Source organism: Hyperolius riggenbachi, chromosome 8 (genome assembly GCF_040937935.1).
Source record: "Hyperolius riggenbachi isolate aHypRig1 chromosome 8, aHypRig1.pri, whole genome shotgun sequence".
Taxonomy (NCBI): Eukaryota; Metazoa; Chordata; class Amphibia; order Anura; family Hyperoliidae; genus Hyperolius; species Hyperolius riggenbachi.
This window is the reverse complement of record NC_090653.1, coordinates 294,922,261-294,949,708: the sequence shown is the minus strand read 5'-3', so window position 1 is coordinate 294,949,708 and position 27,448 is coordinate 294,922,261. Positions and strand designations below refer to the sequence as shown.

The window sequence follows — 27,448 nt, the reverse complement described above, 5'->3', positions numbered from 1 at the left end:
CTGTAGTAGTGAACTGAATTACACCAGAAACAAGCCATGCAGCTAATCTTGTCAGTTCTGACAATATTGTCAGAAACCCCTGACCTGCTGCATGCTTGTTCAGGGTCTATGGTTGAAAGAATTAGAGGCAGAGGACCAACACGGCAGCCAGGCAACTGGTATTGCTTAAAGGGAGATAAATATGGCAGCCTCAATATTATTCTCACCTCGGGTTCCCTTTAAAAGTGCAACGCAAAGACAGAGGGCCCAAGTTTTGGTGACCCTTTTCCCAGAAAATTCACATAATTGTGCAGGTTTTCTCAAGAAAATACACGTAATGTGAGCAGATTTTAACAAAAAACACGTCCAATGACCCCAATATGCACAATCGTTATCAGATATGGCTCCAATATGCACAATCGGTAGCAGATATGACCCCAATATGCACAATCGGTAGCAGATATGGCTCCAATATGCACAATCGGTAGCAGATATGACCCCAATATGCACAATCGGTAGCAGATATGGTCCCAATATGCACAATCGGTAGCAGATATGGTCCCAATATGCACAATCGGTAGCAGATATGGTCCCAATATGCACAATCGGTAGCAGATATGGTCCCAATATGCACAATCGGTAGCAGATATGGTCCCAATATGCACAATCGGTAGCAGATATGGTCCCAATATGCACAATCGGTAGCAGATATGGTCCCAATATGCACAATCGGTAGCAGATATGGTCCCAATATGCACAATCGGTAGCAGATATGGTCCCAATATGCACAATCGGTAGCAGATATGGTCCCAATATGCACAATCGGTAGCAGATATGGTCCCAATATGCACAATCGGTAGCAGATATGGTCCCAATATGCACAATCGGTAGCAGATATGGTCCCAATATGCACAATCCGTGGCAGATATGGTCCCAATATGCACAATCGGTGGCAGATATGGTCCCAATATGCACAATCGGTGGCAGATATGGTCCCAATATGCACAATCGGTGGCAGATATGGTCCCAATATGCACAATCGGTGGCAGATATGGTCCCAATATGCACAATCGGTAGCAGATATGGTCCCAATATGCACAATCGGTAGCAGATATGGTCCCAATATGCACAATCGGTAGCAGATATGGTCCCAATATGCACAATCGGTAGCAGATATGACCCCAATATGCACAATCGGTAGCAGATATGACCCCAATATGCACAATCGGTAGCAGATATGACCCCAATATGCACAATCGGTAGCAGATATGACCCCAATATGCACAATCGGTAGCAGATATGACCCCAATATGCACAATCGGTAGCAGATATGACCCCAATATGCACAATCGGTAGCAGATATGACCCCAATATGCACAATCGGTAGCAGATATGACCCCAATATGCACAATCGGTAGCAGATATGACCCCAATATGCACAATCGGTAGCAGATATGACCCCAATATGCACAATCGGTAGCAGATATGACTCCAATATGCACAATCCGTAGCAGATATGACCCCAATATGCACAATCGGTAGCAGAAATGACCCCAATATGCACAATCGGTAGCAGAAATGACCCCAATATGCACAATCGGTAGCAGAAATGACCCCAATATGCACAATCGGTAGCAGAAATGACCCCAATATGCACAATCGGTAGCAGAAATGACCCCAATATGCACAATCCGTAGCAGATATGACCCCAATATGCACAATCCGTAGCAGATATGACCCCAATATGCACAATCCGTAGCAGATATGACCCCAATATGCACAATCCGTAGCAGATATGACCCCAATATGCACAATCCGTAGCAGATATGACCCCAATATGCACAATCCGTAGCAGATATGACCCCAATATGCACAATCCGTAGCAGATATGACCCCAATATGCACAATCCGTAGCAGATATGACCCCAATATGCACAATCGGTAGCAGATATGACCCCAATATGCACAATCCGTAGCAGAAATGACCCCAATATGCACAATCCGTAGCAGAAATGACCCCAATATGCACAATCAGCATCACCTGAAAAAGAAAAGAAAAACCCATTTACTCACCTACAGCCAGAAGACCTTCTTTCCCGACCTCCTGTCCCGAGTCCCGACCTCATTGTGGCGCGCAGCGCCCGCGCGCCCACGATCCTCTTCCTTCCCGACGTCACGACGAGACTTCCTGCCTGCATGCAGAGAGCAGGGCTACGGGAAAATGGCCGCCCGAAGCCATACACTGCAGACTCGAAGTCTGCAGAACAGGGCTCCGGGCGGCCATCTTACCGTAGCCCTGCCTGCTGCTCCGTGCTGCCGCTGTGTGAACTGACTTGGCGTCTTTTAGACGCCTGAAGTCAGTTCACTCCAGGGGGTGCTTTGGGGGTGCTTGGACAATTCTAGGGGGTGCTCGAGCACCCCCAAGCACCCCCCTGGCGCCGCCCCTGCCTGCATCAGAGGCAGAGCCCTTATCCAGCCACTGCTATAGGCTGATAGTGTATTATATGTATTATAGATATATAGTCAGATATCACAGGACACCCTCACAGGTCTTGTGGAGTCCAGGCCTGACCACCAGGGGGAGCTGCTCTATATTATAGGCTGATAGTGTATTATATGTATTATAGATATATAGCCAGATACCACAGGACACCTTCACAGGTCTTGTGGGGTCCAGGCCTGACCACCAGGGGGAGCTGCTCTATATTATAGGCTGATAGTGTATTATAGATATATAGTCAGATACCACAGGACACCCTCACAGGTCTTGTGGAGTCCAGGCCTGACCACCAGGGGGAGCTGCACTATATTATAGGCTGATAGTGTATTATGTGTATTATAGATAGTCAGATATCACAGGACACCATCACAGGTCTTGTGGGGTCCAGGCCTGGCCACCAGGGGGAGCTGCGCTATATTATAGGCTGATAGTGTATTATATGTATTATAGATATATAGTCAGATACCACAGGACACCTTCACAGGTCTTGTGGAGTCCAGGCCTGACCACCAGGGGGAGCTGCACAATATTATAGGCTGATAGTGTATTATATGTATTATAGATATATAGTCAGATACCACAGGACACCTTCACAGGTCTTGTGTAGTCCAGGCCTGACCAACAGGTGGAGCTGCACTATATTATAGGCTGATAGTGTATTATATGTATTATAGATATATAGTCAGATACCACAGGACACCTTCACAGGTCTTGTGGAGTCCAGGCCTGGCCACCAGGGGGAGCTGCGCTATATTATAGGCTGATAGTGTATTATATGTATTATAGATATATAGTCAGATACCACAGGACACCTTCACAGGTCTTGTGGAGTCCAGGTCTGACCACCAGAGGGAGCTGCACTATATTATAGGCTGATAGTGTATTATATGTATTATAGATATATAGTCAGATACCACAGGGCACATTCACAGGTCTTGTGGGGTCCAGGCCTGACCACCAGGGGGAGCTGCACTATATTATAGGCTGATAGTGTATTATATGTATTATAGATATATAGTCAGATACCACAGCACACCTTCACAGGTCTTGTGGAGTCCAGGCCTGACCACCAGGGGGAGCTGCACTATATTATAGGACGATAGTGTATTATATGTATTATAGATATATAGTCAGATACCACAGGACACCTTCACAGGTCTTGTGGGGTCCAGGCCTGACCACCAGGGGGAGCTGCACTATATTATAGGCTGATAGTGTATTATATATATTATAGATATATAAGGAGATACCACAGGACACCTTCACAGGTCTTGTGGAGTCCAGGCCTGACCACCAGGGGGAGCTGCGCTATATTATAGGCTGATAGTGTATTATATGTATTATAGATATATAGTCAGATACCACAGGACACCTTCACAGGTCTTGTGGAGTCCAGGCCTGACCACCAGGGGGAGCTGCACTATATTATAGGCTGATAGTGTATTATATGTATTATAGATATATAGTCAGATACCACAGGACACCTTCACAGGTCTTGTGGGGTCCAGGCCTGACCACCAGGGGGAGCTGCACTGTATTATAGGCTGACAGTGTATTATATGTATTATAGATATATAGTCAGATACCACAGGACACCCTCACTGGTCTTGTGGAGTACAGGCCTGACCACCAGGGGGAGCTGCACTATATTATTCTCATTCAAAGTCTCCGCCCCACTACCTGCGACCTGGATCCTGGCCCAACTGGATCCTTAATGCAGTGCCCAGAGCTGATCAGGCCAGCACTTCACAAAATCACTCAGTGCTCCTTGCAAAGTAGTCTTTTCCAAGAAGAACTAAAGAAAGCAATCATAAAACCCCTCCTGAAGAAACCATCACTAGATCCTGATTCTGTAACCAACTACAGACCTGTGGCGAACTTACCATTCCTGTCAAAAGTTATCGAGAAAGCAGTCGCCAACCAGCTAGAAGCCAGGCTTACAGATAACAACATCTTTGATACTTTTCAGTCAGGATTCAGGAAAAGGCACAGCACTGAAACAGCATTAGTCCGAGTAATGAATGATCTACTTACTGCAAGGGACAAGGGTGATTGCTCAATTCTGATTCTTCTTGACTTGTCAGCAGCATTTGATACTGTGGATCATGAAATTCTTATCCAGCGACTGAAGAATTACTGTGGCCTAAGGGGTACTGTTCTTAGCTGGTTTCAGACCTTCCTATCTGGCAGGACACAGCAAGTATGTCTGGGCACACACTACTCTAATCCAGTGCCACTTGCCTATGGAGTTCCACAGGGTTCTGTACTATCACCATTACTCTTTGCAGTCTACATGCTCCCACTGGGCAAAATAATCCAGAACTATGGTTTAGGATACCATTGTTATGCAGATGACACACAACTGTATCTGTCCTTCAAGCCTGGCACCCAAGACCCATCAGCATCCGTAAATGCGTGTCTAGTGGATTTACAAAATTGGATGAACACCAGCTGGCTGAGGCTGAACTCTGACAAAACAGAGGTGTTGGTGGTAGGTGGTCCACACATGATGGATAAAGTTCAAAACGCTCACCACCTCAAACTAGCAATTGGGGGAGATACTGTACAGTATAAAGACTCTGTGCGAAACCTTGGGGTGATCCTGGATGGAAATCTAAAACTCAGACAGCAGGTATCAGCTGTCGTCAAGTCTTCCTTCTTCCATCTAAGAAATATAGCGAAAATCAAACACCTTATCCCAGCTGAAGACCTACCTGCCCTGGTTCACGCATTTGTATCCTCCCGCCTAGACTACTGCAACGCCCTGTTCATCGGATCTACAGATAAGGCTCTGCACCCCTTACAGCTAGTACAGAATGCTGCAGCCAGACGCCTAGCCAATGCCCCCCGCAGCTCACACATCACCCCAGTACTGCAAACTCTTCACTGGTTGCCAGTAAAATGGAGAATCAATTTTAAGATCTGCCTGCTGACATTCAAGGCTCTACACCACATGGGACCCAAATACATAGCGGATCTATTGGAACTTTATGCCCCTCCACGCACCCTCCGCTCTGCCAACAAGATGAAGCTGGTTATTCCCAGGATACACTTAACATTTGGTGCTCGGGCCTTTTCCTACGCAGCCCCTACTCTATGGAACTCACTTCCACAATCAGTACGAGAGGCTCCTTCTCTGGACAGCTTTAAAAAAAGGCTAAAAACTCACCTCTTTTCCCGAGCCTTTGAGACTGCATAATGCAGGGTCACAGCGCTTTGAGTCCCCAGGGAGAAAAGCGCTATATAAATATTATTGTTATTGTTATTGTTGTTATTATAGGCTGATAGTGTATTATATGTATTATAGATATATAGTCAGATACCACAGGACACCTTCACAGGTCTTGTGGAGTCCAGGTCTGACCACCAGGGGGAGCTGCACTATATTATAGGCTGATAGTGTATTATATGTATTATAGATGTATAGTCAGATACCACAGGACACCCTCACAGGTCTTGTGGAGTCCAGGCCTGGCCACCAGAGGGAGCTGCACTATATTATAGGCTGATAGTGTATTATATGTATTATCGATATATAGTCAGATACCACAGGACACCTTCACAGGTCTAGTGGAGTCCAGACCTGACCACCAGGGGGCGCTGCACTATGTTATAGGCTGATAGTGTATTATATGTATTATAGATATATAGTCAGATACCACAGGACACCTTCACAGGTCTTGTGGGGTCCAGGCCTGACCACCAGGGGGAGCTGCACTATATTATAGGCTGATAGTGTATTATATGTATTATAGATATATAGTCAGATACCACAGGACACCTTCACAGGTCTAGTGGAGTCCAGGTCTGACCACCAGGGGGAGCTGCACTATATTATAGGCTGATAGTGTATTATATGTATTATAGATATATAGCCAGATACCACAGGACACCCTCACAGGTCTTGTGGAGTCCAGGTCTGACCACCAGGGGAAGCTGCACTATATTATAGGCTGATAGTATATTATATGTATTATAGATATATATAGTCAGATACCACAGGACACCTTCACAGGTCTAGTGGAGTCCAGGCCTGACCACCTGGGGGAGCTGCACTGTATAATAGTCTGATAGTGTATTATATGTATTATAGATATATAGTCAGATACCACAGGACACCTTCACAGGTCTAGTGGAGTCCAGGTCTGACCACCAGGGGGAGCTGCACTATATTACAGGCTGATAGTGTATTATATGTATTATAGATATATAGTCAGATACCACAGGACACCTTCACAGGTCTTGTGGAGTCCAGGCCTGACCACCAGGGAGAGCTGCACTATATTATAGGCTGATAGTGTATTGTATGTATGGTAGATATATAGTCAGATACCACAGGACACCTTCACAGGTCTTGTTGAGTCCAGGCCTGACCAACAGGTGGAGCTGCACTATATTATAGGCTGATAGTGTATTATATGTATTATAGATATATAGTCAGATACCACAGGACACCTTCACAGGTCTTGTGGGGGTCCAGGCCTGACCACCAGGGGAGCTGCACTATATTATAGGCTGATAGTGTATTATATGTATTATAGATATATAGTCAGATACCACAGGACAACTTCACAGGTCATGTGGAGTCCAGGCCTGACCACCAGGGGGAGCTGCACTATATTATAGGCTGATAGTGTATTATATGTATTATAGATATATAGTCAGATACCACAGGACACCTTCACAGGTCTTGTGTAGTCCAGGGCTGACCACCAGGGGGCGCTGCACTGTATTATAGGCTGATAGTGTATTATATGTATTGTAGATATATAGTCAGATACCACAGGACAACTTCACAGGTCATGTGGAGTCCAGGCCTGACCACCAGGGGGAGCTGCACTATATTATAGGCTGATAGTGTATTATATGTATTATAGATATATAGTCAGATACCACAGGACACCTTCACAGGTCTTGTGGAGTCCAGGCCTGACCAACAGGTGGAGCTGCACTATATTATAGGCTGATAGTGTATTATATGTATTATAGATATATAGTCAGATACCACAGGACACCTTATCAGGTCTTGTGGAGTCCAGGCCTGACCACCAGGGGCAGCTGCACTATATTATAGGCTGATAGTGTATTATATATAGTCAGATACCACAGGACACCCTCACAGGTCTTGTGGAGTTCAGGCCTGACCACCAGGGAGAGCTGCACTATGATATAGGGGCTGATAGTGTATTATATGTATTATAAAGTCAGATACACCTTCACAGGTTTTGTGGGATCCAGGCCTTGATAAGAGAGAGAGGCTTTATATTAGGCGGAGGGTTGTTGTCTCTGTTTTGTCTGATCTGTGTATCTTACAGAGGGGCAGGAGGGGGGGGGTTTGAGAATAGAAGATGAAAGATACAAAGATCAGTCGTCAATCATGTGTAGATATAATAGTTTTTACGGGATGAATGTTTTGTGTTTTGAAATGCGTGGAATGTACAGCATTGGGCCTTTGGACCGCAGAGCTGACACTCAGTCACAGCTGCCTGTGGGCTCTGATGATTGCCATAAATCTCCTGTAAGTATCCTGGTTGGGGGGTTGAAGTGGATCAGCCCTCTGACAGGGGGAAGGGAGGGGGCTATAAATTTGTGTTGCAGGGTTGACTTTGAAGTCTTCTTGTGATGAGAAGTAGATAAATGTCAGAGTGTGTGGAGGAAGAATGTGCAGATCGCCTGGAGATAGGAAAGTGTCTTTATCTCTCTCTGCCAGGCTGGGATCGCAGGTTGGCGTCACTCTGATGGTTCTGACATCATCCCTGTAGAATCTGCAGGTAGCCTGTGATCTCCGCCCTGCAGGGGGTCTCTTTCCTGGGTAATTGTGAAGGCCAGGGGGGGGACAATAAAGCAAGACTTGTCATCCTCCAGGCCACTCCTGCTTCTTCTGGGTTTTGTGGATGAGGTGTGTGAGAGTCAGTCCTCAGAGGCTTGGGGTCTGTTGGGGTCTGCTGGGCTCGGTCCGGCAATGGTTGGCACTGCGGTGATATTTGGCCTTATGAACCTCTTCCTAGTTCTCAACTCCTCGGACGGGTCTTCAGTGGGTGAGGTGAGTCCTCAATTTATATTACTATTTTTAGTTACCACTGGCCTTATGGACCTCATTATCTCCCGCATTGAGTATTGCAATGCCCTACTGTCTGGCCTCCCCTTCAACCGCATTGCACTCGTTCAATCAGTCATGAATGCAGCAGCTAGACTCATCCATCTTTCCCACCGCTCTGCTCCCACTTCTCCCCTCTGCAAAGCCCAACACTGGCTCCCTATCAGCTTCAGGATCAGCTTCAAGATTCTGTGCCTGGCCTACAAATCTGTGCCCAAGACCTGCCCAACCTACATTTCTGAGCTCATCCACAGAAATATACCTACCCGCCCCCTCCGGTCCTCCAGTGATCTCCGCCTACAAATCTGTGCACAAGACCTGCCCAACCTACATGTCTGAGCTCATCCACAGATATATACCTGCCGGCCCCCTCCGGTCCTCCAACGATCTCCGCCTACAAATCTGTGCACAAGACCTGCCCAACCTACATGTCTGAGCTCATCCACAGGTATATACCTGCCCCCCCCCCCCCCTCCGGTCCTCCAACGATCTCTGCCTACAAATCTGTGCACAAGACCTGCCCAACCTACATGTCTGAGCTCATCCACAGGTATATACCTGCCCCCCCCCCCCCCCCCTCCGGTCCTCCAACGATCTCTGCCTACAAACCTGTGCACAAGACCTGCCCAACCTACATCTCTGAGCTCCTCCACAGATCTATACCTGCCCCCCCCCCTCCGGTCCTCCAACAATCTCCACCCACAAATCTGTGCCCAAGACCTGCCCAACCTACATCTGAGATCATCCACAGATCTATACCTGCCCGCCCCCTCCGGTCCTCCAACGATCTCCGCCAACAAATCTGTGCACAAGACCTGCCAAACCTACATTAGTGAGCTCCTCCACAGATATATACCTGCCCACCCCCTCCGGTCCTCCAGCGATCTCCGCCTACAAATCTGTGCACAAGACCTGCCCAACCTACATCTCTGAGCTCCTCCACAGATCTATACCTGCCCCCCCCCCCTCCGGTCCTCCAACAATCTCCACCCACAAATCTGTGCCCAAGACCTGCCCAACCTACATCTGAGATCATCCACAGATCTATACCTGCCCGCCCCCTCCGGTCCTCCAACGATCTCCGCCAACAAATCTGTGCACAAGACCTGCCAAACCTACATTAGTGAGCTCCTCCACAGATATATACCTGCCCACCCCCTCCGGTCCTCCAGCGATCTCCGCCTACAAATCTGTGCACAAGACCTGCCCAACCTACATCTGAGATCATCCACAGATCTATACCTGCCTGCCCCCTCCAGTCCTCCAACGATCTCCGCCTACAAATCTGTGCACAAGACCTGCCCGACCTACATCTCTGACCTCCTCCACAGATCTATACCTGCCCGCCCCCTACGGTTCTTCAATGATCTCCGCCCACAAATCTGTGCACAAGACCTGCCCAACCTCCATCTCTGAGCTCCTCCACAGATCTATACCCGCCCCTCCCCTCCGGTCCTCCAACGATCTCCGCCTACAAATCTGTGCACAAGACCTGCCCAACCTACATGTCTGAGCTCATCCACAGATCTATACCTGCCCGCCCCCTTCGGTCCTTCAATGATCTCCGCCCACAAATTTGTGCACAAGACCTGCCCAACCTACATCTCTGAGCTCATCCACAGATATATACCTGCCCTCCTCCTCTGGTCCTCCAGTGATCTCCGCCTACAAATCTGTGCACAAGACCTGCTCCGCCTCCATCTCTGAGCTTCCTCTACAGATCTATACCTGCCCCCCCCCCCCCCCCTCTCCGGTCCTCCAACGATCTCCACCTACAAATCTGTGCACAAGACCTGCCCGACCTCCATCTTTGAGCTCCTCCACAGATCTATACCTGCCCGCCCCCCTCCGGTCCTCTAATGATCTCTGCCTGGCCTACCGACACATTTCTCACTCCCATGCAGCCCCCACCCTATGCAGAACTCCCTCCCACCCCCTTTCCCCAGACTTGCCTCTTCCTTAAATCAAGAAAGCTTCCAAAAAACCTCTTTAAGATGACCTACCCCTCTCCCCCACCCACCCCCCCCCCCCCCCCCACAGCACCTTACCTCTCTCAGCTGAGCACCTATTCTGCAGCCTAGGACAGATGCTTCTGTTAAAGGAATACTGTAATGGGGAAAAAAAAAAGTGAGTTTAACTTACCGGGGGCTTCTACCGGCCTCGCCCCCCACCCCCGCAGATGTCCTGTGCCCATGCCAGAATAAAAATGATCCCCCGCCGCGTCTCGCTTCCAGTATTTGCGACTTTAAAGGGGTTTTGTGGAGTCCTGTAATAAACATAAACAGACCCTTACCTGGGGCTTCTATCAGCCCCCTGTAGCTGTCATGTCCCGCGCCGTCGTCCTCCGATCGCTCCTTCCCCACCGCCGGTCCCGGTCTAATTACGTGTGTCACGTGGCCGCATGCGCTCCTGCTTGCGTCTTTGGGAGCTTACTGCGCAGTACAAGAAAACCTCATAGTGCGCCTGCACAGTAAGCTATCAGAGACGCGAGCGGGAGCACGAGTCTTGTTAGACGAATAATTGACTGGTGCTGGCGGCGGGGAACGGAGGATTGTAGGAGGACGGCGCGGGACATTCCACCTACAGGGGCCTGATAGAAGCCCCATGGAAGGGTCAGTTTTGTTTATTGCAGCACTCCACAGAACCTCTTTAAAGAGACACTGAAGCGAGAATAAAACACGCTTCAGAGCTTATATTCAGCAGGGGCATGTGTGCCCCTGCTAAACCGCCGCTATCCCGCGGCTAAACGGGGGTCCCTTACCCCCCAAATCCCCCTTGCAAAATCTACGACCAACTTGGTCGTAGATTTTGCTGCTGCTGGAGGCAGGGCTATCAGCGACGGATCTCCGCCTCTCCCCCGCCCCTCTCAGCAAAGGAAGACTGAGAGGGGCGGGGGAGAGGCGGAGATACGCGCTGACAGACGCGCGTGGGGCAGGGCTGCAGCCATTAGCCCTGCCTCACCAGGAAGAGATCCCCACAAAGAACGGAGGGGATTTGGGAGGTAAAGGGACCCCCGTTCAGCCGCGGGATAGCGGCGGTTTAGCAGGGGCACACATGCCCCTGCTGAATATAAGCGCTGAAGCGAGATTTATTCTCGCTTCAGACTCTCTTTAAGGAAAAGTGGCCAATTGCCCCAGGGCCTGCGAGCGCTGCTGGGACTCCCAAACTGCTGGATCCCAACCTCCCCCTTAAATCTTATGTGCTCCCTGGGCCCCGGCATGACAGCAGCATTGTATCTCCCCTGCCCCGGTGACAGGTGTGCTGTTCCGTTCCTTTGTGCTCCAGTCTTCATCCCTCTGCTGCCTCTTGTGGCTGGCACATGTTATTACGCTTCCCTTCCTGGGTCACTAGAGGTAGGCAGAGGGAAGAAGATGGGAGAAGCACGCTGGCTGCCGGGACAGGTGAGCTCCTCTGTTGCTCTCCCTCTGTCTTCCAGAGTTCAGATTTGGCATTCTCTATATTTGGGGCAGTGCAGTAGGAAGGGTTAGGCTTAGGGACTTCTGCTCACAGTTTTGGCATAGTCTCAGTCTGTCTCTCTCTCCCAGACTCCATTTCGAGGTTGTAAAACAACATGGCTTTTCTAAGTTTTCATCAGAGCCGGAACAAGGTCCTCCAGCACCCAAGGCTGAGACACCAAAGTGCGCCCCTCCATCCCTCCCACCTCAGCTGTCACACACTGATTCCTATTACACTAAGAGGCCCCTCCATCCCTTCCACCCCAGCCGTCACACACTGATTGCTATTACACTAAGAGGCCCTTCCCCATCCCTCCCACCCCAGCCGTTACACACTGATTGCTATTAGACTAAGAGGCCCCTCCCTCCATCCCTTCCACCCCAGCCATCACACCCTGATTGCTATTACACTAAGAGGCCCCTCCCCATCCCTCCCACCCAGCCGTCACACACTGATTGCTATTACACTAAGAGGCCCCTCCATCCCTCCCACCTCAGCTGTCACACACTGATTCCTATTACACTAAGAGGCCCCTCCATCCCTCCCACCCCAGCCGTCACACACTGATTGCTATTAGACTAAGAGGCCCCTCCCCATCCCTCCCACCCCAGCCGTCACACACTGATTGCTATTACACTAAGAGGCCCCTCCCTCCATCCCTCCCACCCCAGCCGTCACACACTGATTGCTATTACACTAAGAGGCCCCTCCATCCCTCCCACCCAGCCGTCACACACTGATTGCTATTACACTAAGAGGCCCCTCCCCATCCCTCCCACCCCAGCCGTCACACACTGATTGCTATTACACTAAGAGGCCCCTCCCTCCATCCCTCCCACCCCAGCCGTCACACACTGATTGCTATTACACTAAGAGGCCCCTCCATCCCTCCCACCCAGCCGTCACACACTGATTGCTATTACACTAAGAGGCCCCTCCATCCCTCCCACCCCAGCCGTCACACACTGATTGCTATTAGACTAAGAGGCCCCTCCCTCCCACCCCAGCCGTCACACACTGATTGCTATTACACTAAGAGGCCCCTCCTCCAACCCTCCCACCCCAGCCATCACACACTGATTGCTATTACACTAAGAGGCCCCTCCCTCCCACCCCAGCCATCACACACTGATTGCTATTACACTAAGAGGCCCCTCCCTCCCACCCCAGCCGTCACACACTGATTGCTATTACACGAAGAGGCCCCTCCCCCCCACCCCAGCCATCACACACTGATTGCTATTAGACTAGGTGCCCCAGGGCCCCTATCCCCCCAACACCTTAATCTCTAGTTATCTGGCTTGCAGTCACTGCCATGTATCCCCCTTTTCCTATTTCTCTCTGCTTCAAACCCAATAGGGGAATGATAGCTGAGTGAGTTGTGCGCCCCCTCCTACACTGCGCCCAGAGGCTGGAGCCTCTCTCGCCTCTGCCCCGCCCTGCACCCCTTCCTACACTGCGCCCTGAGGCTGGAACCTCTATCGTCTCTGCCCCGCCCTGCATCCCCTCCTACACTGCGCCCTGAGGCTGGAGCCTCTCTCGCCTCTGCCCCGCCCTGCACCCCCTCCTACACTGCGCCCTGAGGCTGGAACCTCTATCGTCTCTGCCCCGCTCTGCATCCCCTCCTACACTGCGCCCTGAGGCCGGAGCCTCTCTCGCCTCTGCCTCGCCCTGCACCCTCTCCTACACTGCGCCCTGAGGCTGGAGCCTCTCTCGCCTCTGCCCCGCCCTGCACCCCCTCCTACACTGCGCCCTGAGGCTGGAACCTCTATCGTCTCTGCCCCGCCCTGCATCCCCTCCTACACTGCGCCCTGAGGCTGGAGCCTCTCTCGCCTCTGCCCCGCCCTGCACCCCCTCCTACACTGCGCCCTGAGGCTGGAGCCTCTCTCGCCTCTGCCTCGGCCCAGCCCTGGTCTTCATTGTGGAACATGGCTTTGTGGGGTGAGGTGGGGTGTGTCAGGGCTGCTGCTCTGTAGGTGGGCCCAGTAGGACAGCCCTCTCTTCTTTATCTCCATCAGTAGGGAATCTCCCCAGCTCGGCAGGCATTGTTTGAGGTGCTCCGATGGACATGTAGGAGGTGTTTGCAGAATTCCAGGTGGAATATTTCTGTTGGGCTGGATTCCCATCTTGATTGATCTGGGTAGGTGATTGGGCCTAAAACGTCACTTCCACTGGGGTGAAGACCTTCAGTCAGACCTTCACTGGTGATTTAGATGAGACACTCCTCTCCTCATAGCTTGGGAAGTTTGGCAGTTATTCTCTCTCTCAGTGATATTGACCTTGAGATTCCCCCACAAATGGGAGGCACCCTCAGTCTGTTTAGTCAGATTTGTGAAGATGTCATAAAAGCCGGTAGAGGCGGGAGAGTTGAGCAGCCCAGGAGGAATCCCCTTTGATCAGATGAGCTGGTGGTGTTTCCTCCTGTCTCAGTGAAGGGTTCCAGCTCCACCATATGGCCAGGATGACAGAAGATGTAGAGACTGTGTGACATCCTGTGCTACATCCTCCCTCTCCTGCCAGACTCACACAGGGTAAGCAGGCTATAAAGTGAAGCACTATAGAGACAGCAGGCCTGAAATGAGCACAAGTCACCAGTAATGGTCACCCGTCCCTGGTCTGCAGAACGTTCTGGAAACGTTCTCGCCCTGGTCCAGTGCTGACCGTGTGTCTTATCACTACATGATCCTTCACAAACCCCAGAGGTTCTGCTCACCATCAAAAAACTGGGTGCTCTGTAATCTTCTGCATGAGATAACCTTTCTGTTCCTCATGAAAACATGGCCGCCGCCTCTGATACAATCTCATCTCCTTCATATGGACACTTCCCACAAAGGATGAGCAGTGGCCTACTGAGGGGATTTGACACCCGATTACTTACAGCCAACACCCCATTAAACTATTTTTAGAGAAGTTAGGGGGAAGTTTGAGGGGGTCGAATGCCAAGTGTGTTGGGTTAATAATTTGTGGAAAAGCAGTGAGTGGCGCTGTGGCAAAAAATAGGCGTGGCCTAACTGTCTTGTAACAGCGTAATTCCGCATGTTATGTGGCAACGCTGTGCATGCAGTGCGTTGGTTGGAAGGCATTGCAGCGCATGCACTCTAAATGTCATGTAGATTATACATTGCAGTTCAGGATATACTGAAAATGACTGGTAATAATTATGAAGGAGCTAGGTTCGGTCTGCCCTCATGGAAAGCAATGATGGACAATTACTGGTGTAGGTAGACGTTGTGTCCATCAGTGGGGTATTAGAAGGACCAGGTGCCCTGTGCAGGGAATGACCGACATTGTTCTGCCCTCTAGTCACTACACATAGTACTTCCCACTGAGGTCCTCACCTACACAAGCTGTCACCTCCATACATTGCCTCATTAACCTCCCTGGCGGTCTATTAAAAACCGCCAGGGGACAGCGCTGCCGGTTTTTTGATTTTTTTTTAATCATGTATCGAGCCCAGGGCTCGCTACATGATAGCCGCTGCTCAGCGGCATCCCCCCAGCCCCTCTGAATGCCTCCGGCGATAGGCGATCAGGAAATCCCGTTCAAAGAACGGGATTTCCTGAAGGGCTTCCCCCGTCGCCATTGCGAAGGGGCGGGATGAGTTCACGACGTCATGGACGTCTAAGGGAGTCCCGATCCACCCCTTAGCACTGCCTGGCGCTGATAGGCCAGGCAGCGCAGGGGTCTAGGGGGGGGGGGGGCTCCGTGGCAGCGCGAATAGCGGCGAATCGGCGCGGGGCGGCAGCGATTGGTGTGCTGACGCAACTAGCAAAGTGCTTACCGCCAGGAAGATTAAAGGATACCAGAAGTGACATGTGACATGATGATAGACATGTGTATGTACAGTGCCTAGCACACAAATAACTATGCTGTGTTCCTTTTTTTTTTTTCTCTGCCTGAAAGGGTTAAACATCAGGTATGCAAGTGGCTGACTCAGTCCTGACTCAGACAGGAAGTGACTACAGTGTGACCCTCACTGAAAAGAAATTCCAACTATAAAACACTTTACTAGCAGAAAATGGCTTCTGAGAGCAGGAAAGACATAAAAAGGTTCAATAGTTCATAGATTTTAGCTCTGGCATGCTTCAATGAATGTGTCATTGAGCAAAAACAATAAAACAGTTAAAACTTAAAAAGTAGATTTAAACATAAAATAAAACTGTGGCATATCTTAAAAAGTCATTTTTAGGAAAAGGAAGATGGCTACAATAGTTTATTTCTTAGTTTATTTTCGCTTCGGGTGTCCTTTAAAGAGACACTGAAGCGAGAATAAATCTCGCTTCAGAGCTTATATTCAGCAGGGGCATGTGTGCCCCTGCTAAAACGCCACTATCCCGCGGCTAAACGGGGGTCCCTCACCTCCCAAATCCCCCCTGCAAAATCAACGACCAACTTGGTCGTAGATTTTGCTGCTGCTGGAGGCAGGGCTAATGGCCGCAGCCCTGCCTCTCAGCGCCATCTATCAGCGGCGCATCGCCGCCTCTCCCTCGCCCTTCTCAGCGAAGGAAGACTGAGAGGGGCGGGAGAGGCGGAGATACGCGCTGACAGACGCGTGTGAGGCAGGGCTGCGGCCATTAGCCCTGCCTCACCAGGAAGAGATCCCCAGGACACCACAAGGGGATGTGGGAGGTAAGGGACCCCCGTTTAGCCGCGAGATAGCGGCGTTTTAGCAGGGGCACACATGCCCCTGCTGAATATAAGCACTGAAGCGAGATTTATTCTCGCTTCAGTGTCTCTTTAAAGGGAATCTAAAGTGAACAGAGACAGATGTAGATAAGATTTTTACCGCAGGGAAGTTGAAAGGTTCATTATCTCTGCTGGTTTTATAGTTAAAAATACAGAGTGTGGCCTGTTATCGCAAATATGACAGAATGATGCAATGTTATTAAAAAAAAAAGTTATATATCTGAAAATTAAAAGATGAGACTATTTTCTTTGCTACTAATGTTCCATTAATTATCAATGCTGCACATACAATTCATTATATCATAAGTTTATTTTCACTACAGTGTCACTTGGTAATCTCCAGGTACTTCCTGCCTGTAACCTTAGCTCTGCCCAGGAGACCCCTCTTGTCCTCTAGATCAGTGTTTCTCAACATTTTATTGGTATGTACCCCTTTTAAACCCCATACTCACCAAGTACCCCCTAGCATAGTAAACGTTATCACTAGTACCCCTTGACAAATATATATTTAATCGTAGTACATGATAATTGGTTCTAAACAATTCCCAAGCATTTACTATTGCTTTTAATTAGCTAAAACACTAAATTGGTGTTGTTTAAATAAGATTTATAATTTTCTAAAACTCTAAATTTGTTATTCTTGGTTAAGTATATTAAGCCCGAGTACCCCCTGGAACCAACAGAAGTACCCCCTGGGGTACGCGTACCACACGTTGAGAACCTAGGCTCTAGATTAGTCACCTCCTCCCACTCCCGCATCCAGGACTTCTCATGGGCTGTCCCTCTCCTTTGGGACTCTTTCCCCTGCCAGTCTGTTCACACAAGCCTATCATTTCCTGTAGGTAGCAATGCAGGCTCTCTGCCTCATCCGCTAACCCGTGTGTCCCCTTCCCTAATGTCTCCACCCCACTACCCTATAGATTGTAAGCTCATAAGGCCAGGCTCCTACCTCTAGTGTCTCCACCCCACTACCCTCTAGATTGTAAGCTCACAAAGGCAGTGACCTCCCCCAGTGTCTCCACCCCACTAGCCTCTAGAGTGTAAGCTCATAAAGGCCAAACTCCTCCCCTAATGTCTCCACCCACTAGCCTCTAGATTGTAAACTGGCAAGGCCAGGCTCCTTCCCTAATGTCTCCACCCCACTACCCTCTAGATTGTAAGCTGGCAAGGCCAGGCTCCTTCCCTAATGTCTCCACCCCACTACCCTCTAGATTGTAACCTGGCAAGGCCAGGCTCCTCCCTCTAATGTCTCCACCCCACTACCCTCTAGATTGTAAGATCATAAGGCCAGGCTCCTCCCTCTAATGTCTCCACCCCACTACCCTCCAGATTGTAAGCTCATAGGGCCAGGCTCCTCCCTCTAATGTCTCCACCCCACTACCCTCTAGATTGTAAGCTGGCAAGGCCAGGCTCCTTCCCTAATGTCTCCACCCCACTACCCGCTAGATTGTAAGCTCACAAAGGCAGGGACCTCCCCCAGTGTCTCCACCCCACTACCCTCTAGATTGTAAGCTCACAAAGGCAGTGACCTCCCCCAGTGTCTCCACCCCACTACCCGCTAGATTGTAAGCTGGCAAGGCCAGGCTCCTCCCTCTAATGTCTCCACCCCACTACCCTCTAGATTGTAAGCTGGCAAGGCCAGGCTCCTTCCCTAATGTCTCCACCCCACTACCCTCTAGATTGTAAGCTGGCAAGGCCAGGCTCCTCCCTCTAATGTCTCCACCCCACTACCCTCTAGATTGTAAGCTGGCAAGGCCAGGCTCCTTCCCTAATGTCTCCACCCCACTACCCGCTAGATTGTAAGCTCGCAAGGCCAGGCTCCTCCCCCAGTGTCTCCACCCCACTACCCTCTAGATTGTAACCTGGCAAGTGTGGTATTCAGCTGCAATTTATCATATGGACGTGCACAAGCATTGGGGATGTCTCAGGCACACAGCAGCTGCTCTGTATAGTGCTACAGAAAGTTTTGACGCTATAGAAATAAAAAATAAAAACTGTTGTTGTTTTGTGTTCTGTTCTGAGCAGGATCTTCCGTCCAACCATTCATGGAGAGAGCTGGAGGGACAGAAAACAGTCACAGAGCAGACACTGATCCCCACCACTCACAAATACCTCACTGAACTTGATCTAAATGCACTGAAAGAAGAAGGCTACCTGCCCGTGCCAGGCCAGGGGCCACATCTCGAAACCGAAACCACAGGGAAGCCAACCAAGAAAGATGATCAGTACAAAAAACTGGACCCGCTAGAGGAAAACATCACCACAGGGAAGAAGGAAAAAAGTCCAGCCACAAGAGAGAACCTCACCACTGACAAAGATGCAGGAGGAGATATCATAGATTTAACGAAAAACTTCACCAGGCCAAGCCCATTGCCCACACCAAGGTCCAACCTGTCTGCCACCCCTGTGCCAACTCCAACGACACCTCTAGAGATGGAGAACAAGACCAAGACTATGCAACAGCCTACCTCTTCCAAAGACCACTACCCTATGGGGGGATCAGGAGATACAGAAGGGCTTCAGGTCAACAAAGAGCCAACAAGCACAAAGCCAAAGAAGACCATTCTCCGAGGGCACCCAGGACCTCGTGGCCCGCCAGTAAGTCACCCTGTCATTTATCTATGAATACCACATTTATACCTGCTCGGTGATGGATTAAGATGTTTTTTCTCTGTTTCACAGCCCAATTTCATGATCTTCCTTGTGTTGGTTACAACCAACCTTCTTCACTCCCCAACAGATTTATAAGAGACCCCAACTCCCACACACTGTTTTTCATACTCACCTCCCAAGGTCCTCAACGTCTATGGCCACCTGATCTTCAGTGATCTCTCCTCCCGCTACCAGTGATCTCTCTTCTTGCTACCAGTGATCTCTCCTCCTGCTACCAGTTACTACCAACCTTCTTCACTCCCCAACAGATTTATAAGAGACCCCAACTCCCACACACTGTTTTTCATACTCACCTCCCAAGGTCTTCAATGTCTATGGCCACCTGATCTTCAGTGATCTCTTCTCCTGTTACCAATAATCTCTCCTCTTGCTACTGGTAATCTCTCCTCCTGCTACCAGTGATCTCTCCTCCTGCTACCGGTAATCTCTCCTCCTGCTACCAGTGATCTCTCCTCCTGTTACCAATAATCTCTGCTCTTGCTACTGGTAATCTTTCCTCCTGCTAACAGTGATCTCTCCTCCTGCTACCAGTGATCTCTCCTCCTGCTACCAGTGATCTCTCCTCCTGCTACTAGTAATTTTCTCTCCTGCTACCAGTAATCTCACCTCCTGCTGCTAGTGGTCTCTCCTCCTGCTACCAGTAATCTCTCCTCCTGCTACCGGTAATCTCTCCTCCTGCTACCAGTGATCTCTCCTCTTGCTACTGGTAATCTCTCCTCCTGCTACCAGTGATCTCTCATCCCGCGACCAGTGATCTCTCCTCCTGCTACTAGTGGTCTCTCCTCCTGCTACTAGTAATCTCTCCTCCTGCTACCGGTGATCTCTCCTCCTGCTACCAGTGATCTCTCCTCTTGCTACTGGTAATCTCTCCTCCTGCTACTGGTAATCTCTCCTCCTGTTACTAGTGATCTCTCCTCCTGCTGCCAGTAATCTCTCCTCCCACTACCAGTGATCTCTCCTCCCGCTACCCGTAATCTCTCCTCCCACTACCGGTAATCACTCCTCCCGCTACCGGTGATCTCTCCTCCCGCTACCGGTGATCTCTCCTCCCGCTACCAGTGATCTCTCCTCCCGCTACCAGTGATCTCTCCTCCCGCTACCAGTGATCTCGCTTCCCCTCTACCAGTAATCTCTCCTTCCGCTACCGGTGATCTATCCTCCCGCTAACGGTGATCTCTCCTCCCGCTACCGGTGATCTCTCCTCCCGCTACTTGTGATCTCTCCTCCCGCTACCTGTAATCTCTCCTCCCGCTACCAGTGATTTCTCCTCTTGCTACTCGTGATCTCTTCTCCTGCTACCAGTGATCTCTCCTCCCGCTACCAGTGATCTCTCCTCCCGCTACTAGTGATCTCTCCTCCTGCTACCAGTGATCTCTCCTCCCACTACCAGTGATCTCTCCTCCCGTTACCGGTGATCTCTTCTCCCGTTACCGGTGATCTCTCCTCCCGCTACTAGTGATCTCTCCTCCCGATACCAGTGATCTCTCCTCCCGATACCAGTGATCTCTCCTCCTGCTACCAGTGATCTCTCCTCCCGCTACCGGTAATCTCTCCTCCCACTACCGGTGATCTCTCCTCCTGCTACTGGTGATCTCTCCTCCTGCTACCAGTGATCTCTCCTCCCGCAACCAGTGATCTCTCCTCCCGCTACCGGTGATCTCTCCTCCCGCTACCGGTAATCTCTCCTCCCGCCACCAGTAATCTCTCCTCCTGCTACTAGTGATCTCTCCTCCTGCTACTAGTGATCTCTCCTCCTGCTACCAGTGATCTCTCCTCCCGCTACCGGTGATCTCTCCTCCCGCTACCGGTGATCTCTCCTCCCGCTACCGGTAATCTCTCCTCCCGCCACCAGTAATCTCTCCTCCTGCTACCAGTGATCTCTCCTCCTGTTACCAGTGATCTCTCCTCTTGCTACCAGTGATCTCTCCTCCTGCTACCGGTAATCTCTCCTCCCGCTACTAGTGATCTCTCCTCCCGCTACTGATGATCTCTCCTCCCGCTACTGGTGATCTCTCCTCCCGCTACCGGTAATCTCTCCTCCCACTACCAGTAATCTCTCCTCCTGCTACTAGTGATCTCTCCTCCTGCTACTAGTGATCTCTCCTCCTGCTACCAGCGCTCTCTCCTCCTGCTACCAGTGATCTCTTCTCCTGCTACCAGTGATCTCTCCTCCTGCTACCAGTGATCTCTCCTCCCGATACCAGTGATCTCTCCTCCTGCTACCAGTGATCTCTCCTCCTGCTACTGGTGATCTCTCCTCCTGCTACCAGCGCTCTCTCCTCCTGCTACCAGTGATCTCTCCTCCTGCTACCAGTGATCTCTCCTCCCGATACCAGTGATCTCTCCTCCTGCTACCAGTGATCTCTCCTCCTGCTACCAGTGATCTCTCCTCACGCTACTGGTGATCTCTCCTCCCGCTACCGATGAACTCTCCTTCCGCTACCGGTAATCTCTCCTCCTGCTACTGGTGATCTCTCCTCCTGCTACCAGCGCTCTCTCCTCCTGCTACCAGTGATCTCTCCTCCTGCTACCAGTGATCTCTCCTCCTGCTACCAGTGATCTCTCCTCCCGCTACCAGTGATCTCTCCTCCTGCTACCAGTGATCTCTCCTCCTGCTACTAGTGATCTCTCCTTCCGCTACCGGTAATCTCTCCTCCCTCTACCAGTAATTTCTCCTCCTGCTACTAGTGATCTCTTCTCCTGCTACCAGTGATCTCTCCTTCCGCTACCGGTAATCTCTCCTCCTGCTACCAGTGATCTCTCCTCCTGCTACCGGTAATCTCTCCTCCTGCTACCAGTAATCTCTCCTCCTGCTACCAGTAATCTCTCCTCCTGCTACCAGTGATCTCTCCTCCCGCTACCAGTAATCTCTCCTCCTGCTAGCAGTAATCTCTCTTCCTGCTACCAGTGATCTCTCCTCCTGCTACCAGCGCTCTCTCCTCCTGCTACCAGCGCTCTCTCCTCCTGCTACCAATGATCTCTCCTCCCGCTACCAGTAATCTCTCCTCCTGCTACTAGTGATCTCTCCTCCCGCTACTGGTGATCTCTCCTTCCGCTACCGGTAATCTCTCCTCCTGCTACCAGTGATCTCTCCTCCTGCTACCGGTAATCTCTCCTCCTGCTACCAGTAATCTCTCCTCCTGCTACCAGTAATCTCTCCTCCTGCTACCAGTGATCTCTCCTCCCGCTACCAGTAATCTCTCCTCCTGCTAGCAGTAATCTCTCTTCCTGCTACCAGTGATCTCTCCTCCTGCTACCAGCGCTCTCTCCTCCTGCTACCAGCGCTCTCTCCTCCTGCTACCAGTGATCTCTCCTCCCGCTACCAGTAATCTCTCCTCCTGCTACCAGTGATCTCTCCTCCTGCTACCAGTGATCTCTCCTCCTGCTACCGGTAATCTCTCCTCCCGCTACTAGTGATCTCTCCTCCCGCTACTGGTGATCTCTCCTCCCGCTACTGGTGATCTCTCCTCCCGCTGCCGGTAATCTCTCCTCCCGCTACCAGTAATCTCTCCTCCTGCTACTAGTGATCTCTCCTCCTGCTACTAGTGATCTCTCCTCCTGCTACCAGCGCACTCTCCTCCTGCTACCAGTGATCTCTCCTCCTGCTACCAGTGATCTCTCCTCCTGCTACCAGTGATCTCTCCTCCCGCTACCAGTGATCTCTCCTCCCGCTACCAGTGATCTCTCCTCCTGCTAATAGTGATCTCTCCTCAAGCTACTGGTGATCTCTCCTCCCGCTACCGATGATCTCTCCTTCCGCTACCGGTAATCTCTCCTCCTGCTACTAGTGATCTCTCCTCCTGCTACCAGTAATCTCTCCTACTGCTACTAGTGATCTCTCCTCCTGCTACCAGTGATCTCTCCTCCCGCTACCAGTAATCTCTCCTCCTGCTACCAGTGATCTCTCCTCACGCTACTGGTGATCTCTCCTCCCGCTACCGAGGATCTCTCCTTCCGCTACCGGTAATCTCTCCTCCTGCTACTAGTGATCTCTCCTCCTGCTACCAGCGCTCTCTCCTCCTGCTACCAGTGATCTCTCCTCCTGCTACCAGCGCTCTCTCCTCCTGCTACCAGTGATCTCTCCTCCTCCTACCAGTGATCTCTCCTCCTGCTACCAGTGATCTCTCCTCCCGCTACCAGTGATCTCTCCTCCTGCTACCAGTGATCTCTCCTCCTGCTACTAGTGATCTCTCCTTCCGCTACCGGTAATCTCTCCTCCCTCTACCAGTAATCTCTCCTCCTGCTACTAGTGATCTCTTCTCCTGCTACCAGTGATCTCTCTTCCTGCTACCAGTAATCTCTCCTCCTGCTACCAGTGATCTCTCCTCCCGCTACCAGTAATCTCTCCTCCTGCTACTAGTGATCTCTCCTCCCGCTACTGGTGATCTCTCCTCCCGCTACTGGTAATTTCTCCTCCCGCTACCAGTGATCTCTCCTCCCGCTAGCAGTGATCTCTCCTCCTGCTACCAGTGATCTCTCCTCCTGCTACCAGCGCTCTCTCCTCCTGCTACCAGCGCTCTCTCCTCCTGCTACCAGTGATCTCTCCTCCCGCTACCAGTGATCTCTCCTCCTGCTACCAGTGATCTCTCCTCACGCTACTGGTGATCTCTCCTCCCGCTACCGATGATCTCTCCTTCCGCTACCGGTGATCTCTCCTCCTGCTACTAGTGATGTCTCCTCCTGCTAGCAGCGCTCTCTCCTCCTGCTACCAGTGATCTCTCCTCCTGCTACCAGTGATCTCTCCTCCTGCTACCAGTGATCTCTTCTCCCGCTAACAGTGATCTCTCCTCCTGCTACCAGTGATCTCTCCTCCTGCTACTAGTGATCTCTCCTTCAGCTACCGGTAATCTCTCCTCCCTCTACCAGTAATCTCTCCTCCTGCTACTAGTGATCTCTTCTCCAGCTACCAGTGATCTCTCCTTCCGCTACCGGTAATCTCTCCTCCTGCTACCAGTGATCTCTCCTCCTGCTACCAGTAATCTCTCCTCCTGCTACCAGTGATCTCTCCTCCCGCTACCAGTGATCTCTCCTCCTGCTACCAGTGATCTCTCCTCCTGCTACTAGTGATCTCTCCTTCAGCTACCGGTAATCTCTCCTCCCTCTACCAGTAATCTCTCCTCCTGCTACTAGTGATCTCTTCTCCTGCTACCAGTGATCTCTCCTTCCGCTACCGGTAATCTGTCCTCCTGCTACCAGTGATCTCTCCTCCTGCTACCAGTAATCTCTCCTCCTGCTACCGGTAATCTCTCCTCCTGCTACCAGTAATCTCTCCTCCTGCTACCAGTGATCTCTCCTCCCGCTACCAGTAATCTCTCCTCCTGCTAGCAGTGATCTCTCCTCCTGCTAGCAGTGATCTCTACTCCTGCTAGCAGTGATCTCTCCTCCTGCTACCAGCGCTCTCTCCTCCTGCTACCAGCGCTCTCTCCTCCTGCTACCAGTGATCTCTCCTCCCGCTACCAGTAATCTCTCCTACTGCTACTAGTGATCTCTCCTCCCGCTACTGGTGATCTCTCCTCCCGCTACTGGTAATCTATCCTCCTGCTACCAGCGCTCTCTCCTCCCGCTACCAGCGATCTCTCCTCCTGCTACCAGTGATCTCTCCTCCTGCTACCAGTGATCTCTCCTCCTGCTACCGGTAATCTCTCCTCCCGCTACTAGTGATCTCTCCTCCCGCTACTAGTGATCTCTCCTCCCGCTACTGGTGATCTCTCCTCCCGCTACTGGTGATCTCTCCTCCCGCTACCGGTAATCTCTCCTCCCACTACCAGTAATCTCTCCTCCTGCTACTAGTGATCTCTCCTCCTGCTACTAGTGATCTCTCCTCCTGCTAGCAGCGCTCTCTCCTCCTGCTACCAGTGATCTCTCCTCCTGCTACCAGTGATCTCTCCTCCTGCTACCAGTGATCTCTCCTCCTGCTACCGGTAATCTCTCCTCCCGCTACTAGTGATCTCTCCTCCCGCTACTGGTGATCTCTCCTCCCGCTACTGGTCCCGCTACTAGTGATCTCTCCTCCCGCTACTGGTGATCTCTCCTCCCGCTACTGGTGATCTCTCCTCCCGCTACCGGTAATCTCTCCTCCCGCTACCGATGATCTCTCCTTCCGCTACCGGTGATCTCTCCTCCTGCTACTAGTGATCTCTCCTCCTGCTAGCAGCGCTCTCTCCTCCTGCTACCAGTGATCTCTCCTCCTGCTACCAGTGATCTCTCCTCCTGCTACCAGTGATCTCTTCTCCCGCTACCAGTGATCTCTCCTCCTGCTACCAGTGATCTCTCCTCCTGCTACTAGTGATCTCTCCTTCAGCTACCGGTAATCTCTCCTCCCGCTACCAGTAATCTCTCCTCCTGCTACTAGTGATCTCTCCTCCTGCTACTAGTGATCTCTCCTCCTGCTACCAGCGCACTCTCCTCCTGCTACCAGTGATCTCTCCTCCTGCTACCAGTAATCTCTCCTCCTGCTACCAGTGATCTCTCCTCCCGCTACCAGTGATCTCTCCTCCCGCTACCAGTGATCTCTCCTCCTGCTACCAGTGATCTCTCCTCACGCTACTGGTGATCTCTCCTCCCGCTACCGATGATCTCTCCTTCCGCTACCGGTAATCTCTCCTCCTGCTACTAGTGATCTCTCCTCCTGCTACCAGCGCTCTCTCCTCCTGCTACCAGTGATCTCTCCTCCCGCTACCAGTAATCTCTCCTCCTGCTACCAGTGATCTCTCCTCACGCTACTGGTGATCTCTCCTCCCGCTACCGATGATCTCTCCTTCCGCTTCCGGTAATCTCTCCTCCTGCTACTAGTGATCTCTCCTCCTGCTACCAGCGCTCTCTCCTCCTGCTACCAGTGATCTCTCCTCCCGCTACCAGTAATCTCTCCTCCCGCTACCAGCGATCTCTCCTCCTGCTACCAGTGATCTCGACTCCTGCTACCAGTGATCTCTCCTCCTGCTACCGGTAATCTCTCCTCCCGCTACTAGTGATCTCTCCTCCCGCTACTGGTGATCTCTCCTCCCGCTACTGGTGATCTCTCCTCCCGCTACTGGTAATCTCTCCTCCCGCTACTGGTAATCTCTCCTCCTGCTACTAGTGATCTCTCCTCCTGCTACTAGTGATCTCTCCTCCTGCTACCAGCGCACTCTCCTCCTGCTAACAGTGATCTCTCCTCCTGCTAACAGTGATCTCTCCTCCTGCTACCAGTGATCTCTCCTCCCGCTACCAGTGATTTCTCCTCCTGCCACCAGTGATCTCTCCTCCTGCTACCAGTGATCTCTCCCCACGCTACTGGTGATCTCTCCTCCCGCTACCGATGATCTCTTCTTCCGCTACCGGTAATCTCTCCTCCTGCTACTAGTGATCTCTCCTCCTGCTACCAGCGCTCTCTCCTCCTGCTACCAGCGCTCTCTCCTCCTGCTACAAGTGATCTCTCCTCCTGCTACCAGCGCTCTCTCCTCCTGATACCAGTGATTTCTCCTCCTCCTACCAGTGATCTCTCCTCCTGCTACCAGTGATCTCTCCTCCCGCTACCAGTGATCTCTCCTCCTGCTACCAGTGATCTCTCCTCCTGCTACTAGTGATCGCTCCTTCCGCTACCGGTAATCTCTCCCCCCTCTACCAGTAATCTCTCCTCCTGCTACTAGTGATCTCTTCTCCTGCTACCAGTGATCTCTCCTTCTGCTACCGGTAATCTCTCCTCCCGCTACCAGTAATCTCTCCTCCTGCTACTAGTGATCTCTTCTCCTGCTACCAGTGATCTCTCTTCCTGCTACCAGTAATCTCTCCTCCTGCTACCAGTGATCTCTCCTCCCGCTACCAGTAATCTCTCCTCCTGCTACTAGTGATCTCTCCTCCCGCTACTGGTGATCTCTCCTCCCGCTACTGGTGATCTCTCCTCCCGCTACTGGTAATCTCTCCTCCCGCTACCAGTGATCTCTCCTCCCGCTAGCAGTGATCTCTCCTCCTGCTACCAGTGATCTCTCCTCCTGCTACCAGCGCTCTCTCCTCCCGCTAGCAGTAATCTATCCTCCTGCTACTAGTGATCTCTCCTCCCGCTACTGGTGATCTCTCCT

General features: G+C 51.2%; 1 protein-coding gene across 1 annotated transcript in view; it reads left to right on the top strand.

Annotated features, from left to right (window-relative positions):
• LOC137527510 (collagen alpha-1(V) chain-like) overlaps nucleotides 1–27,448 on the top strand; it is a 276,687-nt gene that overhangs the window by 217,917 nt on the left and 31,322 nt on the right. The window contains exon 6 of the mRNA XM_068248028.1: nucleotides 18,744–19,316. Coding sequence (XP_068104129.1) covers nucleotides 18,744–19,316 — 573 coding nt within the window. The remainder of the gene's footprint in view (nucleotides 1–18,743; nucleotides 19,317–27,448) is intronic.